This window comes from Sceloporus occidentalis, unplaced genomic scaffold (assembly GCF_023333645.1).
Source record: "Sceloporus occidentalis isolate IW3139 unplaced genomic scaffold, rSceOcc1.0.p SCAF_4, whole genome shotgun sequence".
NCBI lineage: Eukaryota > Metazoa > Chordata > Lepidosauria > Squamata > Phrynosomatidae > Sceloporus > Sceloporus occidentalis.
The window spans coordinates 118573053-118588660 of record NW_028316984.1 but is presented as its reverse complement, the minus strand read 5'-3'; the positions used below and the strand labels follow the sequence as shown (position 1 = coordinate 118588660).

The 15608-nt window shown below is 45.0% G+C and overlaps 1 protein-coding gene across 5 annotated transcripts in view; it reads left to right on the top strand.

The window, feature by feature from the left end:
* The window catches only part of NELL1 (neural EGFL like 1), a 630714-nt gene that overhangs the window by 192918 nt on the left and 422188 nt on the right, over positions 1 to 15608 (top strand). For all 5 annotated transcript variants that reach the window (XM_089521361.1, XM_089521359.1, XM_089521360.1 and 2 more), the window contains exons 8-9: positions 595 to 729; positions 2108 to 2210. In XM_089521361.1, coding sequence (XP_089377487.1) covers positions 595 to 729; positions 2108 to 2210 — 238 coding nt within the window. The remainder of the gene's footprint in view (positions 1 to 594; positions 730 to 2107; positions 2211 to 15608) is intronic.

The window sequence follows — 15608 nt, the reverse complement described above, 5'->3', positions numbered from 1 at the left end:
GATTGGAGATCCACAAACTGCAAGAAATCAGATAGAAATAGGTGAAAGACTTGATTTATCCTACATGTCACAGGTTCATGCTTTGGGATTGACTGTTGGATTTAGAATAGGAAATGTGGCCTTTGCTCTTTTCCAGTTCAGTCATTTCCTTAAAGTTTTTATGTTTTGCTTTTAAATAAATATGCAAACATGTTTAAAACAGTTAAGAAATAATTATATTTTTCCAGAAAATGTGTATTATTTTGTTTGCAAGTTTATTGATCAGATGATTGTCATGAGGCTTGTCTCTCTGTCCCCACCATGAAATAGTTTATGATTTCAGCTTGTCTTATTCAACTTGAAGACCCAATGACATGCATATGGAGTAGTGTATGTGTGGTGTAAATTAGTTGTGCTTCATTGCTGTTGGTTCATCTGAGCTGATGATAACATGAGCTTAAAATTCTGCTGTTTTAAAGTGAGTTCTGCTGATATGATAAAATACAAATCTGCTGAAAATCAGTTTACTACTTCTTTGTTTTGGTTTATATAAAGGTTTATATAAAGCTACGTGCATGAATTCCAGAAATTAAATCAAGAAACTTTCATTTATAGCTAAACTATGCAGAAATGAGGCTTAGTCAGTTGGAAAACTGTCACTGTGAGAAGACTTGTCAAGTAAATGGAGTGATCTATCGAGACAAAGACTCATGGGTAGAAGATGATTACTGCAGGAATTGCACATGCAAAGTAAGACGCTTCTAACTTATATCTGGGAGTAGGGTATCTCATTACAATTTTTCCACATAGGTTCTTGAATACATAACACTGGCTTTGAGAGCTACCTTATTAGCTCTTGGTTGTATGTTTAGAGTAGGATGAAGGAACACAAACACTATGCATCCATAATATTTTCTTTCTTGTATCTCAGATGGGCTTTTGTACAAGTGTTTTCTGTGTACAGTATATAATGGTATCATCCTAGGATGAGCGAAAGGAAGACATTACCTTAATTTATGCATAAGGTGCACCTTCCATGACAACAATGTGTATATCCAATTTATGGTATTTATCATTTTCAACATTGTGGGAACAAAAGCTGAATTAGTATGTAAATATATTTGGGCCGAAATTATATTGTAACTATCAGAAGAGAGGTTTTGTTTGCAGAAGTAAATAGATGTTTTGTTGTTGTTGTCAAAATGTAAAACCAGGTAGATTCCCCCCCCCCTCCCAGCATAAGAATGTAGTCACAGTACAGAAATGAAACAGTTTGACACTGTTTTGTCATGTCTCTATTCTGTGGAATCCTGGGATTTGTGGTTTGGTGAGGTATTCAGCCTGGTCTGTCAAAGAACTTTGGTGCCCTACCAAACTACAAAGTACACAAGATAGAGTAATGGCAGTTAAAGTGATTTCAGATTGCTTTATTTCTGCAATATGGGCCAGAAACTTATGGGCCAACAGTGCCGCATTCAGGCCAATCCAGGTGCATGACCATCAGATGTTGCACACTTCCAGATTGGGTCAAAGTCATGCTGTGGTCTCCAAAGGCGGCCCAAACCTAGCTACAAAAGCAGTGCAAAAAACACTCCTTGCTGATGGTCCATAGCAGACTACACAGATGGCTGACCTCAGGACCACCGCATCTGGTTGCCGCAGTTCTGTGCCACCCATGGTGCCCTCACTGGAGTGGTAAGAGGCTGCTTCAAGTTGCCCAATTCCTTGAGGCCATGGTTACACAACTTACTTTAGCAGCTTTTGTCAGGTGAACAACAGGAAGTTATTTATATCTCAAATGCAATAGTTGTATTATGTATTTATTATTTAGCTTGCAGATGTGGGCAGCAGCCCTGTTGGTTAGTCCTAATTAGAGTAGACCCATTCAATGAATGGTAACAACACAGAGATAAATCTCTTTGATTCAAATGTTCTGCTTTATGTAGGACTAGAAACATAATTCAGGTTGTGATACATCTCTGCTCATTTAAAAAATGGGCACATCATGGTTGGCAATGTTGCTATGGTTTATCAAGTGATTTCTCATATGTTAGACTATGCTTTTTCCTAAATATTAATTATGTTGAACATACATACGTCTGAATTTCATTTTTCTGTTGTTGCATAGAGTGGAGTAGTGGAATGCTGGCGAATGGCCTGCCCACCACTGAACTGTTCTCCTGATGGCCTTCCAGTCCATATAGCAGGACAGTGCTGCAAAGTATGCAAGTGTAAGTATTAGCATTGTGCCTCTTTTTCACCCCTCATTCTGCATATTTCTGTAATGGAGTCATAAAACTGGAAACAGATGCTTTTCATTTACATATTTACAGATCTTTTACATAACACTGAAAACATTGGAGAAAAGTGTGATTTTATAAAAGTTTTATCCAAAAAAGGAAAGAAAATAAAGCTATTTCAGAAAATTCCCCCGGGGGGGGGGGGGGAACCTGCTTCAAATTAATGCTGTATTAAATAGGATAGTTTATTTAATTCTTTTTTTTTTTAAAGTATTCTGAATTATATTTTTTTTAAGTAGTTTGTTTAATCTGTGTAGTGACTTGCACTGGTTTCTATGTCAGTGGAAAGTAGGATATTAAACACCTTTCAACATTTCACAGATGAAAAGTAGGACAAGTGTGGCCAAGGAACATCAGAGTGTGGTTAAGATAGCAAAGGTTATTAATGAAGAACAGTGCACCAGCTAGGAGAAACTGCAGCAGTTTGCTTTTTTCTGAAACTACTGGGAGGGACAAGATTTTGTCTCCTCTATCCCCCCCCCCTCGCAACTACAGCAACTGCAGTCATCTGGGAACAAAAGGGGAATGTGGAAAGAAGAGAGAGAAACTGGGACATTTTAAAAGCTGCTGAAAATGTGGAATGATAGATGATTGATCAGGATTGGTAAAACCAATTTGTGAGTGTGCTGTGTTATACTTCTGAAGCCATTGGTTCAAGTGTGTTGTCTTGCCTTTCTATACTCTATAGTTGGTGCTGTAGCTTGGTGACACACCTCTTCCTTTCATGTAACAGGTTTAGCCTCCATGTCATGGCTTTAGCACCCCGGGAAGACTGATCTATTGATAATTTTGTTGTGAGTCACCTAAAGTGCCATGAGGAGAGAAACAAGGCAAAAATCTTATAAACAAGTAAATAATGTTTCAAAAGACTATTTTGATTGATCTATTGGTTAGTCACCCAAGGCCTATTGTCTTATTCCCTGTTCATTTCCCATAATACTCAGTTGAAGTAATAGTGAACACATTCTGGGAAACTGAAATAGCCCACTTAAGATAAGGATACAGCTGTGAGCCCACCAACAGAAAGGGGATTTGCCCAAGGTTTTCTCAAACACAGAACTGACCTCGAGGAGGTCTTTAGTTCATGGTATCTCCAGTTAAAATATCTGAAGATCAATGTTGGAAAAGAAATCAACTTTCTGTTATTTTACACATGCTGTAGGAGATTATCGGTTGTGCTGAGAATGGGCTGAGCATGTTAGGAATTTTTTTGAAAATTTCCTAAGATCGGGTGTTATTGCATACCTCTGTGCTGAGACTGGAGGCGTTGCGTCCCAATTTTAGCGATCCAGACCCCAATCTGCCTTCTCCCATCCTTTGCAATGAACAGTTAACTCAAGTCTCATTAGGAGAAAAAAGCGGGACAGAAAACTTATAAACAAATAAATAATGCTTCTAAAGGCTGCTGTCAGTTTAAGTTGGCAACACTAGGTTAGAAGAACCAGTGGTTGATCTGTATAAGGTGACTAGCTATAGAATATGAAATGGAACTATACAGCCTGTAGCTGTACCCCTTTTTGCATACACAGCAGCTGAATTTCAATGATTTAATCCCACAGTAACACAGTTCACAGATAATTTACTGAAAGCATCCTAGTTCCATTGAAGAGTATGTAGTGGGCATCAGCTTTAGATTTCCTCCCTTTCCCCAGGCCACTCAGTTCAAATTTGATGAGATAAAAGTAAACAACATAACCCCATTTGTTCTATTAACTGTGAGTTAATAGTACCTGGTAGAATCGTAGAATCATAGAACTTTATCGCATTGGCCCTGGAATGGGCCTATAGTGTTCCAAAACGGAATGTTCTGGGAATGGGAGGCAGCGGGGAACACATTTTACTGCACAGCGAGAATGCTGCCACCGCTGAGTGTCCCCATCCTGTTCCAGATGTGTCCCAGAGGGGGTGATTTTTGGGAATGCTTGAGAAGCGTTCCAGGAAATCGCCCCCTGGGGAACACATCCGGAATGGGATGGGGATACTCGGTGGCGGTGTTCTCGCTGTGCGGTAAAATGCATTCCCCGTGCCTCCCATCCCCAGAAAGTTCCATTTTGGAACGCTACAGGCCCGTTCCAGGACCAGTGTGATAAAGTTCATAGAGCTGGAAGAGACACAAGCATCATCCAGTCCAATAACCTGCCATGCAGGAACACAGAATCAAAACACCCCTGGCAGATGGTCATCCAATCTCTGTTTGAAAACCTCCAAAGAAGGAGATTCCGCCACACTCCCAGGGAATGTCTTCCACTGTCAAACAGCTCTTACTGTCAGGAGGTTCCTCCTAATGTTTAGGTGTAGTTTGAATCCATTGCACCAGGTCCTATTCTCTGGAGCAGCAGAAAACAAGCTTGATCCATCCTCAGTATGACACCCCTTCAAAAATGTAAGGGCTATCATATTACCTCTTAACCATCTCTTCTCCAGACTAAACATCCCCAGCTCCCTAAGTTTCTCCTCATAGGGCATGGTTTCCAGACCTTTAATATCACCCTCTTCTGGATACGCTCCAGCTTGTCAACATTCTCTTTGAATTGTGGTATTCAGAATTGGATGTAGTATTCCAGTCAAGGCCTGACCAAAGCAGAATAGAGGGGCACTATTACTACCCTTGATCTAGGCCAATGATGGCAAACCTTTTCAGGTTCGTGTCCTGGCGGCGGAGCTTCTGCCCTCTAGGGAGGGGCTTTCCAGGCGGGGCTTCTAACCCGCACTTTCCTCGCCCCCTTTCCTGGTCACTGAAGGGGCAGTTATGGGTCACCAAAGGCCCCTGGGGGGCAGAGCCATGGGCACAAGCTCAGTCTTCCACTCCAGGGGCCTTTTGTGATCCACAACTGTTCCTGGGGGAACAGCTATGGGTGAGGAAGGGCCTGTGGGCAGGGGGGGGGGGGGCGGCAGCAGAGCCGGTATGCGGCTGTTTCTGCTCCCCACGGACCTTTCCCTGCCCCCAGCTGTCCCTCCGGAGCCAGCTGGAGGCCAGGAAAGGGCTCTGGGTACGAGCAAATGGCACGCCTCTCCCTCACCCTTTTCCTGGCCTCTTGAAGAGGCAGCTGAAGGCCGGGAGAGGGCTAGGAGGAGGAGCCAGTGGTGCATGCCTCTGGCTCCTTCTCCCCAGCTCCATTTTCTCACTTCTAGCTGTCTTGGAGAGACAGCTGGAGGCCAGAAAAAGGCAGGGAGGAGGAGGAATGGGCACACACATGCCTTTTCCTCCTTCTTCTGACCCGTGCCTGGCGAAATGGCATTGTGTGCCACCCATAGCACACGTGCCATAGGTTTGCCATCATGGATCTAGACACTACTATTATTGCAGCCTAGAATCACACTGGCTTTTTTATCTGCCACATGACACTGTGATGAAAGGCTGAAAGGAAGGAGGCTTTCTCACATTCCTTCAGAATTCAGCACCAAAAAGTCAAAGGGCATGCCTATTACACCATAGGAATACCACCTTCTTGTTATTTGTGGAAATGTAATAGCAACTATAACTTAAGTTGATAAGGCAGGAAATTTGTAATGGAAACCGGAAGAAAAAAGAATATGTAAACCTGTAGGATGCTTGTAGTCCTCTTAACCATGGTTAAGAGACCAGAAAATTTTAAACCTGCAGACAGCCACTGAAGCTAATTTTCAGACACCATTTCCTCATTGAGAGCTTTTGTTTTGTTTCATGTCATCTGATTAAAATCTGAATGATCAGACTTTGCCCTAGTGCTTTGATTGGCACAAAATATAAATTGTTGGTACAGTATGGACTTGGAATTTATTGGACTTGTAATGTCTTTTATTTAAGAGAAATAGGCCAATTGTAGTTGATTGAAAATGATTGCATATGCCAGTGCCTTGACAAAATGGCACACTTGGGATACTGTTCTTTTTGGGCATACAGTACCAATCACTGTAACTGCCCATACTGATAATACTGTAGGGATTGGTTTCTCTACAATTTGTACATTTAGTCATGGATAATATCATCAACTGTAGTTCTGTTTCTTTAGGGCTTATTGAGCAGCATGATTATATTATTTTTTTGTCCAGAGGTTAAAGTAGCAAACATTTCACACTTTAAAAATGTATGGAGATGTTTCTCCTCCCCCACCCCCTTTCTTATGTTTAGTTAATCCCTGAAATACAGAATGTGCTCTTGAGCTCAGAGCTGTCTTTAAGGCAAAGTCTGACTATTCACAAGGTTTTTTGTTCTTGTCTACATGCAGCCCTGGAATGCAATCATTTTTCTTTGGAGCTGGAATATACAGCTCTATCCCCCACCCTTCCTTGTCCTTCTTTAGGCCAGGTAGGCACCAAGGGCAAGCTTCCTTAAATGCCAACTTGAAAGAAAGGTGGGATAGAAATTTAATCAATCAATATAGTCAGCAAGTGAATCTGGCAAGCCAAACCGGAGGCAGGATCTAATTAATCATGGTTAGATCTGCACCACAAAAATAATCCAGTTTGACACCACTTAAAATGCTGTATCTCAATGGACGATATCACATGACTGAAATTAGAAGTATAATCCAGTGTTATCCTGAACGGAATCATGCGTATTCATGTTATTGCGCAAAAGGTTAGCACACGTGACCGCTGGCAGTCCGAACGCACTCCGAATGCAATCACGCATCAATCCACAGTTAAGTAAATTCAGTGAACTAGCGAAGTCTCAAACCCTGTTCCTAGGCAACTTTGACTCAGTGTGCTGCTGTTTGGTGTGATGTGCTTGTCTCCTTTACTCCTGGTTCACCCCCCCCCCAATCTGGAGGGGGGGTTCCCATGAAGCCACCCTGCAATTCTGCTTCAATTTTGCTTCCACTTGTCCTTCAGCATTGCTGAAGGGGGGGGGGGGGGGCTGCTGCCTGCTAATTAAGAGGGATGGACCGGGAGCTATTGGATAACCATTTTATTCATGTTTTAACGTGACAAGAGTGAATATATGCTCATTTTAATGTGAATAGAGCATGTTTTTTCAACCATTCTTCTCCCCCCCCAACCTCTTTTGTAAACTGTGGGGTCCCTTTGTTCCTCTCTCTCACTCGCCTAAATATGCTATGCTCCAGTGATCTGGAGTTTCACTGAGCATGCAGAAGAGTGCCAATTTGCAATTAAGAACCCATCGATGTGATGGCTTACTTTGCACAGAATCTGGGTTTGGGGAGGCCATTACAGCGAATTTAAGGTGTGATAAGTAATCACATAATTGCGTGAATTTTTGAATTGCCCGCACTTCTCTTTCAAAATTGAGAGCCTCCCGTCCCGTTGGATAAACTCCAATGCTTTGGAATTCTAGGGATTATAATTTGTTGTGGCATTGGAGCTCCAGTCAGTGTCTCACCATGGCACAAAGGGGTCTTGGGAGGGGCAGTTCGGAGGCAGACTCCAAAGCAGTTCACCAGCCACAGGGAGGTGTGACAAGGCAAAAGCTCAGTGGTTCTACTTGCAAGGTTATTGGTGAGTACTAACGTAAGACAGATTGTCACACTCAGACAGGATAGGGACAGGATCATTCTTCTATCCTTATCCCATTTGTGTGTGTGTGTGGGGGGGTGTCATGCAAAAGCCTTTCATATCATAGTGCTTATCCTGTCATTGAAGCAGCATTGAATTAATGTGAACTCTCATTAATGCAAAATGCCAGGGCAATGACACTTCAATGATGGGACAATGACAGAATCCGTGCAACGTCATTTGAAAGGCTTCCACATGATCACTGTCACTTGCACATTCCGGATGGGGCAATTTCCAGATAAGCTCAATGACATAAGGAACTCCTTCCCACGACTGCACAGGAAGGACGGGACAGGGATGGGACAGTGACATCCCATCCCCCATGTGATAATCTCCATTTTTTCAAGCACCCTTCCCTAGAATGAAATGTATAAAGCTAAGCTGTAGGTACTTCATTAAACATTGCCCACAGGAAACAAGTTCTGAAGTGTCATTCACTGCAGATTGTATGAGCTATGCTTTTACCTGCAAACTCTTTATTCCTTTAGTCTCATGGGAGTAGTGCAATCTTCTATATCCACTGGTCCAGGATAACATTGGTCCAGAAGACTTGGAAATGTCTTCATTGGAGGACTCTTCCCCTTATAGCAGCGGTTCTCAACCTGTGGGATGCAACCCCTTCAGGAGTCGAACAACCGTTTCACAGGGGTTGCCTAAGACTGCCTCCCCTGCTCCCCCTCCCTCCTTTCCATCCCCTCCCTCCCTCCCCTCCTTACCTCCAAGCATGGCCTTGGGGGCTTGGAGGGGGCCTTCCCTCAGCCTGGGAGAAGTGAGCCAGGGTGCGGGGCTGCCAGGGCCTGTAAACAAGATCCTATCTGTTATTGAAAGCTAAGCAGGGTTAGCTCTGGTTAGTACTTGCATGGGAGACCTCCAACAAATATTAGGTGCTGTAGGCTATATTTCAGAGGAAGGACCTAGAAAACAACCCGTGAATGTTCTAAGTTTTTAAAAAATTAAATTAAAAATCTTTAGGCAATTTTTTACACCCAGAAGTCACACAATCAGTCTATAAACCCGACTTTTCTTATTCTTCAAAGATTAAATTTCAAGATCTACAGTTAGGTTGTGAACAATTGAGCTGCAAAGTGATGGATTTCAAAGTAGATCTTTATAAGGTTGGGATGATATACTGCTGTGATATAAATTTCAGAACTTCCTAGGCAGTGTGGATCACTTTTATAGAAGTTAAGAAAATGTAACTGTTTGCTTCTGCCTATCTTCTACCCTACCAACAACTTGCAAAACAGAGCTGACTGTGATCCCATACAGGAAGTGTAAGTGATGTGACATCACTTCCAGGTCAGTGCTGTTACATGAATACCTGGTGCAAGAATACTCCAGCCAGTGGGCATATACCAGGGTTAAACTTTCCAGCTGTCATCCATGTAGTTGCCCACCACTGCTTTTTGATCTTGAGATGTTTATATGGTGGTCCCACAGTGCTGTTGTCTTGTAGAAATTGGGTATCTTTCTTTTGGAAATAAACAATTCTAAGACAGTGTCATATTGTGGTTAAAATGTGTGACTTAAACCTGTGAGGATCCTGCATTTGGTGTCACCTAATGCAGGGGGCAAGACTACTGGGAGGTGGGACATCCAGGTGGGACTTCCAGGGTCGGGGAAATGCTGCATGGGTGGCACAAATGGCTGTGTGGGCTGGGGAAATGCTGTGCGGGCTGCAGAAACGGCTGCCAGCCCAGGCTGGAGACCCCCCCCCCCCGGCATGGAGATCCCTCCAAGGCCCAGAGTGGCATCCATGTGGGCACAAGGAGCACCTGTGGAAGATCGGGGGCCAACAGGGTGTCAATGCCCTCTTCTGGAGTGTCACCCATGAGGTCCACACCCCTGCACCCTCCCAGTGTTGCCACTGATTTGAACTTGTGTAGATCCAAATCTCCAGTGAGCCATGCAGCTTACTGGGTGATCATGGGCTGGTCACTATTTGTCAGCTTGATCTACCTCACAGGGGAACAATTATGTATACTATAAAAAATATGCACTGAAGGGCAGTGTCATCACTGTGAGGTGTGTGTGGGGATACAGATTGCACCAGGTGACACCCTAAGGAGGATGACACCACTGCTCCTCAAACATCTGCTTTTGGGCAGAAATTGGCTGTGTCCCTTTAAAGTGCTGAAAAGATGGTGTGACTGGAATGAGGCTCAGTGTGTGTGTGTGTGTGTGTGTGTGAAAGGAAGAGCCCCAGTTTTTTTTAAACAACTTTCAAATTTCAAAACTAATTTTTAAAAAATTAACAATTTTTAAATAAAATGTAAAATCTTTTAAAATTTTGTTTAAAAACATTGCCTTTTACCAAATATTCACTTCAACCACATGGAACTATGTATATATAAACACATGGAGGCTGTGCATATGATACTGTAATTTAAAGATATAATATTAATTTTGGTAGTTGTTTATGTCACAACTATTACCATGACATTTAGTAATATGCAGGAGTTACGATTAATGAGTAATATTAGCACACAAACACACACACAAACACAAAAATACCAAGGATTCTGTATAGTGTGGTGTGGGAGAAGGCCAATGGGTGTGTGTGTGTGACGACCAGCCTTCCCTTCAGCCACCATCTTGAAGGGGAGAGAGGCAGGCTAGCTCCACCAGGCCTGCCTGAAAGAAGCAGAGCCCTCCCTCCGGTCCATCTGCCTTGGTCCAGGCCTCAGAGGGAGAGAAGAATGCTGGACCTGATCCCCTCCCCCCTCACCATTCCCTTCTCCTTTTGTGTCGTGTCTTTTAGATTGTAAGCCTGCGGGCAGGGAACTGTCTGGTTAAAAATAATAATAAATGTAAGCCGCCCTGATAGCCATTAGGGCTGAAGGGCGGGATATAAATACCTAAATAAAAATAAATAAATAAATAAACTAATATACTGTAAGTTTCCAAGACCAAATGAACTACATCCAAGAGTTTTAAAATGAATGAATGAATGAATCTTTATTTGTATACCGCTATTCCAATGATCACAGCGGTTTACAATCAGTTAAAAATATGACAACAACAAATCCAATAAAAGAAATCCCCCCACATTAAGCAATAAAATACAAACAATAAAAAATATCCATCATTCAATCACCTTTTAAAACCATTAAAAACAATAACCAATAACACCAAGGACATCCATTACATTACATTACTACAACATAAAAGGAGAAGAGTGGAATTAAGGGACATGGGGGGAAGCAAGGCGAAAAAAGTGAGTCTTTAGGTTTTTCCTAAAAGACTCCAGGGAGGGGGCTGAGCGGAGCTCGACAGGGAGAGAGTTCCAAGCCTGCGGGGCTGAAGCAGAAAAAGCCCTATGTGCAGACATCACATATCTCATGTCAGGGACTCTCAAAAGCTGTTTCCCACCCGACCGGAGAGTGCGGGGCGGATTGTATGGGGAGAGGCGGTCCCCCAAGTACCCTGGGCCCAAGCCATTTAGGGCTTTATAGGTCATAACCAACACCTTGTATTGCGCCTGGAAGCAAATTGGCAGCCAGTGTAGGTCCTCCAGTACCGGTGTTATATGACTGGCTCTGGAGGTACCCGTAACCAATCTAGCCGCCATGTTCTGAACCAATTGAAGCTTCCGAGTTTGGTACAAGGGTTGCCCCATGTAGAGCGCATTACAGAAATCGAGTCGAGAGGTTACCAGTGCGTGTACCACTGTTTCAAGGTCCCTCCGGCCCAGGTAGGGTCGCAGCTGGCGTATCAGCCGAAGCTGATAACAGGCGCCTCTGACTGTCGCATCCACCTGAGAAGTTAGGTGGAGCGACGAGTCCAGAAGCACCCCCAGACTGCGAACAGTGTTCTTTACAGGGAGCATGACCCCGTTCAGGACAGGTGGAAAAATTTCCATCCCTGGACTAGGGGAACCTATCACAAGTACTTCCGTTTTCTCTGGATTCAGGCTGAGTCTATTTTCCCTCATCCAGCCCATTACTGACTCCAAGCAGGCGTTGAGCGGAGAGATGCCATCCCTCGTCACTGCATCAGAGAAGACTATTTGGGTGTCATCAGCGTACTGATAACACCACGCCCCGTGTCTCCGGATGATCTCTCCCAGCAGCTTCATGTAAATGTTAAATAGCATAGGTGACAAAATCGCTCCCTGAGGGACCCCAGATGTGAGGGCCCTCTTGTCGGAGCGACAGTCCCCCAGCTCCACCATCTGGAATCTACCCGAGAGGTAGGAACGAAACCACTGCAAAGCAGTGCCCCCGATACCCAACTCCCCCAGGCGCTCCAGAAGGATACCATGGTCGATGGTATCGAAGGCCGCAGAGATGTCCAAGAGCACTAACAGGGACACGCTACCCCTGTCCATGCCCAGAGGGAGATCATCGACTAAGGCGACCATGGCAGTCTCAACCCCATAGCCCGCCCGGAAGCCAGTTTGAAATGAGTCCAGATAATCCGTATTCTCCAAGACCCTCTGTAGCTGGGAGGCAACCGCCCTCTCGATCACCTTCCCTAAAAATGGCAGCAGTGACACAGGCCGATAATTATTTCGAATTAGGGGATCAAGGGAGGGCTTCTTTAATAAAGGTTTTACAATGGCCGTCTTTAAATTAGATGGAAAAAGGCCCTCCCTGAATGATGAATTGACAATGCGACGCAACATTTCTGTTGACGCCGTTCCCCCTTGAACTGCCAGCCATGAAGGACAGGGATCGAGAGAGCAGGTCGTCTTCCTAACGCTGTCGAGGATCCTGTCCACATCCTCGGTACTAACAGACTCAAACTGATCCAGTATAACTGAGTCCACGGAAGCTCTGGACGCCTCTACTCTCGATTCTGAACCAATAACAGCGTCAAGATCAGCCCTTAGCCGAGAGATTTTATCCGCGAAGAAGTTGTTAAACTCGTCACAGCAGGCTTTAGATGGCTCCAATAGTGGGTTCAGGGGGGGAGCCAGTTGAGTAAGCTCTCTCACCACCCTGAACAGCTCTGCTGGACGCGACTCCGCGGACGCAATTCGTGCAGCATAGAACGAATTCTTAGCTGCACCAATTGCCACTCCGTAGGCCTTCAAAAGAGACTCTAGGAGTGTCTTGTCGGATAAGTGCTGGTGTTTCCGCCATTTACGCTCTAGTCGTTGCGCAGTCCGCTTCCTTGCCCTGAGATCTTCCGTATACCAGGGCTTTTTATTGGAAGCAGGCCGGAAAGGACACTTGGGAGCAATACTGTGTATAGCCCTGGAGAGGTCAATATCCCAGGTGTTGGTCAGGGCATCAACAGAATCGCCGTCAGTTCCAACCAGATAGCCCTCTAGGGCTTCCTGGAACCTTTTGGGTTCCATCAGCCTTCGAGGGTGGACCATTCTAATAGGTCCGCCACCCCCGGGGGGGATCTGGGTTGTCACCTTGATACTAGCCTCGACCAGAAAATGATCCGTCCATGACAGGGCAGAGATATTCGTTACCTCTGCCCACGGAGACTCCATGTCTGTACAGAAAACGACATCTAGTGTATTACCAGCAGAATGTGTGGGCCCTGAGACCAATTGGGACAGGCCCATGGCAGTCATGGTAGCCATGAACTCCCGAGCCGCACCAGTTGAAGCATGACTAGCCTCGAAGGGGATGTTGAGGTCCCCCAGGACAAGAAGCCTAGGGGACTCCAGGACAACCTCCGAGACCAGCTGTGTCAGCTCAGCCAGGGAATCTGTTAGCGCACGGGGTGGCCTGCAGACTAACAGAATCCCTAAACTGTCCCTAGCCTTCAGGGTCAGGTAAATACACTCAATGTAATTAGTCTGTCGAACATGGTTCCTGGACAAGGAAAATGTGTTTTTATAGATCAAGGCAACTCCCCCCCCCCGCCCACTTACCCTGATCTGGTCCTTAACCGAGTACCCGGCAGGGAGGGCCTGTGCCCACACCGCTTCACTCTCAGGCCCAAGCCAGGTCTCGGTAATGCAAGCCAGGTCACAGTTCTTATCTTCCACAAGATCATGTATTATGTGGGTCTTATTCCTAACCGACCTGGCATTGCACAGGAGCAGAGACAGGGTTTGTGGTACAGCTGGACTGACCCACAGGCCTCGTTGGCTAGGAGAGTGGATGGAAGGAGAGATGGATATTATGCATCGATCCCGCCTTCCCCTACGATATGTCTCCACCCTCCTACCGCTATATCTCCCCCTGCCCCACACTACTCCAATGGGAGCCCCCCTTAACACAGCCACACCTCCCATTTCATCACCATACCCAGTACACACCATGTCCACAATCTCCTAACAAAACAATATTACAGCACACTCTCTACTCCTAACAAAGGACACCTTCCCAGTGGCTTGGGGGCGTGGCAGCATCTCCTTCGGGGGCCTGGTGAGCCGGCTTTATGGAGGCCGCTCTCACCGGCCTCCCTCCTTCCCTCCAGAAACGCTGCAGCGGCGGCAGCAGGCAGCAGTCCCTTGGCCGCTCTTCCCCGGTGGCTTGGGGGCATGGCAGCGTCTCCTTCGGGGGCCCGGTGAGCCGGCTTTATGGAGGCCGCTCTCACCGGCCTCCCTCCCTCCAGAAACGCCAGAACTGGCAAATGCAACATTGGAGTCACTGGCAATAATTTTTGAGAACTCCTGGAGAATAGGAGAAGCCTTAGCAGACTGGAGGAGTTCAAACATTGTCCGCATCTTCAAAAAGTGGAAAAAAGAGGATCCCAACAATTATCGTCCAGTTAGTCTGACATCAATACCAGGAAAGATTCTGGAGCAGATCATTAAACAGAGAGTCTGTGAGCATCTAGAAGGCAATGTCATAATCACAAAAAGTCAACATGGATTTGAGAGAAAGAACTCATGCCAGACAAATCTGATCTCTCTTTTTTGATAAAATTACCAGCTTGATAGATGAAGGAAATGCCATAGATATAGTATGTCTTGATTTCAGTAAGGCCTTTGACAAGGTTCCCCATGATATTCTTGCAAACAAGCTGGTAAATGGGGGCTAGACAAAGTAACTGTTACCTGGATTTGTAATTGGTTGACTGGCCAAACCCAAAGGGTGCTCACTAATGGCTCCTTTTCATCCTGGAAAGAAGTGACCAGTGAGGTCCAAAGAGTTCTGTCTTGGGCCCAGTGCTATTCAGCATCTTTATCAATGACTTGGATGACAGAATTCTGGGCATACTTATCAAATTTGCAGATGACACCAAATTAGGCGGAGTAGCTAATACCCCTGAGGACAGGATTAAAATTCAAAATGACCTGAATAGACTAGAAAGCTGGGACAAAGCTAACAAAATGAAATTCAACACAGAGAAATGTAAGTTACTGCACTTAGGAGGGAAAAACGAAATGCATACATATAGAATGGGTGACACCTGGCTGAACGAGACCACATGTGAAAGGGATCTGGGAGTCCAAGTAGACCACAAATTGAACATGAGGCAACAGTGTGATGCAGCAGCTAACAAGGCCAATGCAATTTTAGGCTGCATCAATAGAAGTATAGTGTTTAGATCAAGGGAAATAATAGTGCCACTCTGGAATATTGTGTCCAGTTCTGGGCAGCACAATTCAAAAAGGATGTTGAAAAACAGGAGCATATCCAAAGGAGGGCGGCTAAAATGGTGAAAGGTCTGGAAATCATGCCCTATAAGGAACAACTTAGGGAGGTGGGTATGTTTAGCCTGGAGAAGAGAAGGTTAAGAGATGATATGATAGCCCTGTTTAAATACTTGAAGGGATGTCACATTGAGGTGGGAGCTAGCTTGTTTTTTGATGCTTCAGAGACTAGGACCCGGAGCAATGGATGCAAACTACAGGACAAAAAATTCCACTTCGACATTAGGAAGAACATCCTGACAGTAAGAGCTGTTTGACAGTGG